The 1,954-nt window shown below is 49.2% G+C and overlaps 1 protein-coding gene across 1 annotated transcript; it reads right to left on the reverse strand.

The window, feature by feature from the left end:
* Positions 1-676: 676 nt before the first annotated feature.
* Positions 677-1,620, reverse strand: LOC139422174 (heat shock protein, alpha-crystallin-related, 9). The gene has a single exon (XM_071173330.1). It carries the CDS (start codon positions 1,516-1,518, stop codon positions 796-798), a length of 723 nt encoding a protein of 240 aa, XP_071029431.1. The 5' UTR covers positions 1,519-1,620; the 3' UTR covers positions 677-795.
* Positions 1,621-1,954: the final 334 nt, after the last annotated feature.

Below are 1,954 nucleotides of genomic sequence, written 5' to 3' on the forward strand. Positions count from 1 at the left end.
TCCTATGGACAGAGTCTCCCACCTCAGCTGTAGATCTCTGCAGTTCATCCAGAGTGATCATGGGCCTCTTGGCTGCGTCTCTGATCAGTCTTCTCTTGTATGAGCTGAAAGTTTAGAGGGACGGCCAGGTCTTGGTAGATTTGCAGTGGTCTGATACTCCTTCCATTTCAATATTATCGCTTGCACAGTGCTCCTTGGGATGTTTAAAGCTTGGGAAATCTTTTTGTATCCAAATCCGGCTTTAAACTTCTTCACAACAGTATCTCGGACCTGCCTGGTGTGTTCCTTGTTCTTCATGATGCTCTCTGCGCTTTTAACGGACCTCTGAGACTATCACAGTGCAGGTGCATTTATACAGAGACTTGATTACACACAGGTGGATTGTATTTATCATCATTAGTCATTTAGGTCAACATTGGATCATTCAGAGATCCTCACTGAACTTCTGGAGAGAGTTTGCTGCACTGAAAGTAAAGTGACCCCAAACTTTTGAACGGTGTTGTATGTTTTGAGTTGCAGAGTGCAAGGTTACATGTGTTTTTGGACTGTAAAAGTATTTAGTTCACAAGACTGTTCGAAATGTATAGTAATCCAGTAATGCCAGGATCCACCACTTATTTCTAGTTATCTATTTTGAAACTGTCACCCACACACACTACAATTCTAGCAACCATCATTCCAATATCAGATTGTCTTTATTAAATAATATTTATTCAAATAGGCATATTATAAACAATTCCCCACAATGTAATCCACTGGATTGATAATTCAATTAAATGATTCATAAAATATAATTCAAGGTTTTGAGGTCTTCACTGTTATGGACTCGTCCGTGTTGCCCTTGGCTATGGGTACGTCCAGGGAGGTTCTGAAGCGGAGGGGGACCTCCTGCTCTGCTGTAGGAGCTTCCAGCTGGGGGGCGGCAGTGGGGGCTTCGATTCTCAGCTGTCCATCTTCTCCCAGAGAGCAGGTCAAGGCTGTCAGGTCTAGATGAGCAGGCAGATCAATTTTCTGAACAAAGCCTTTCTGTTGGGACGAGGAGGAGGAAAAGGAGCAGGAAGAGATGGCAGAGGAGGTGGATTTAGCCTCTTCTGCTTTGGCCTGTTTCATGGCCACCACGGCTAGCCTCCGTCCATCCAGCTTGACTGTGATGTCTTCTGGGTTGAAGCCCTGGGCGTTTAGGCTCAGGGCCAGGGGGCTATGGCTCCGGCCTGTCTCAGCCACCTCCGTGCTGAGGCCCTGGCTCAGAGCTCCTGCTGGAACTCCTGTGCTCCTCCTCTCCAGGAATGGGGAGCCCATTCGGAGGTGGGCCCTCTCGTGCAGCTGGTACATACTGGGGAGCCCATCGCGGAGCTCTTTGAGGAGATCACTGGCCAGGTTGGACCTCCTCTGGAAGAAGTCCTCTTGGATGCCGGATAGGGCCTGGTGGCGCATGGGGGGGAAGACCATCCTCTCCTGACTGAAGAAAGGGTCGTTTCCAAAGATGCTCTCGATTGCTGGGGCGGCGGACTGAGTCATGTTGTTATTTTTTCTGTTTTCCTTTCCGGTCTGCTTAGAAGAAGAAGAGTGTGAGTTCCTTGGATCTCTTGCTGTGAGGATCTCTTGGTCGGCAAGCTACTCCCAGTGAGTGTTTCTGAACTTGTGGCAGCACCTCTCAGGCTTATATACTCCCTCTCTTCTTATGGCCCTCCCCCTTGTTGCCCTATTTACAACCCATGAGCTCAGTAAAGGAGGACGGGGGAAGGGGGCAGTAAGTGGTATGGGGCAAGAATTCCCTGCGACGAGTCGGTGGGCTAAACTGAGCTTATGGCCATGTCCTGTTTACGTGTTTTTACGGGCAGGTGCTTCTGTTTCCCCCTCTGTGTTTGTCATTGGTCCATTAGTCACAGCCGTCGGGTTGGTCGTGCCACAGCTGAGGGTCGCCTTACCACCCTCCACCCTCTATCCTGAGTCA

Source organism: Oncorhynchus clarkii, chromosome 12 (genome assembly GCF_045791955.1).
Source record: "Oncorhynchus clarkii lewisi isolate Uvic-CL-2024 chromosome 12, UVic_Ocla_1.0, whole genome shotgun sequence".
NCBI lineage: Eukaryota > Metazoa > Chordata > Actinopteri > Salmoniformes > Salmonidae > Oncorhynchus > Oncorhynchus clarkii.

Coding starts and splice junctions, on each gene's coding strand:
- LOC139422174 (XM_071173330.1), bottom strand. CDS start 1,518: ATGACTCAGTCCGCCGCCCCAGCAATCGAGAGCATCTTTGGAAACGAC.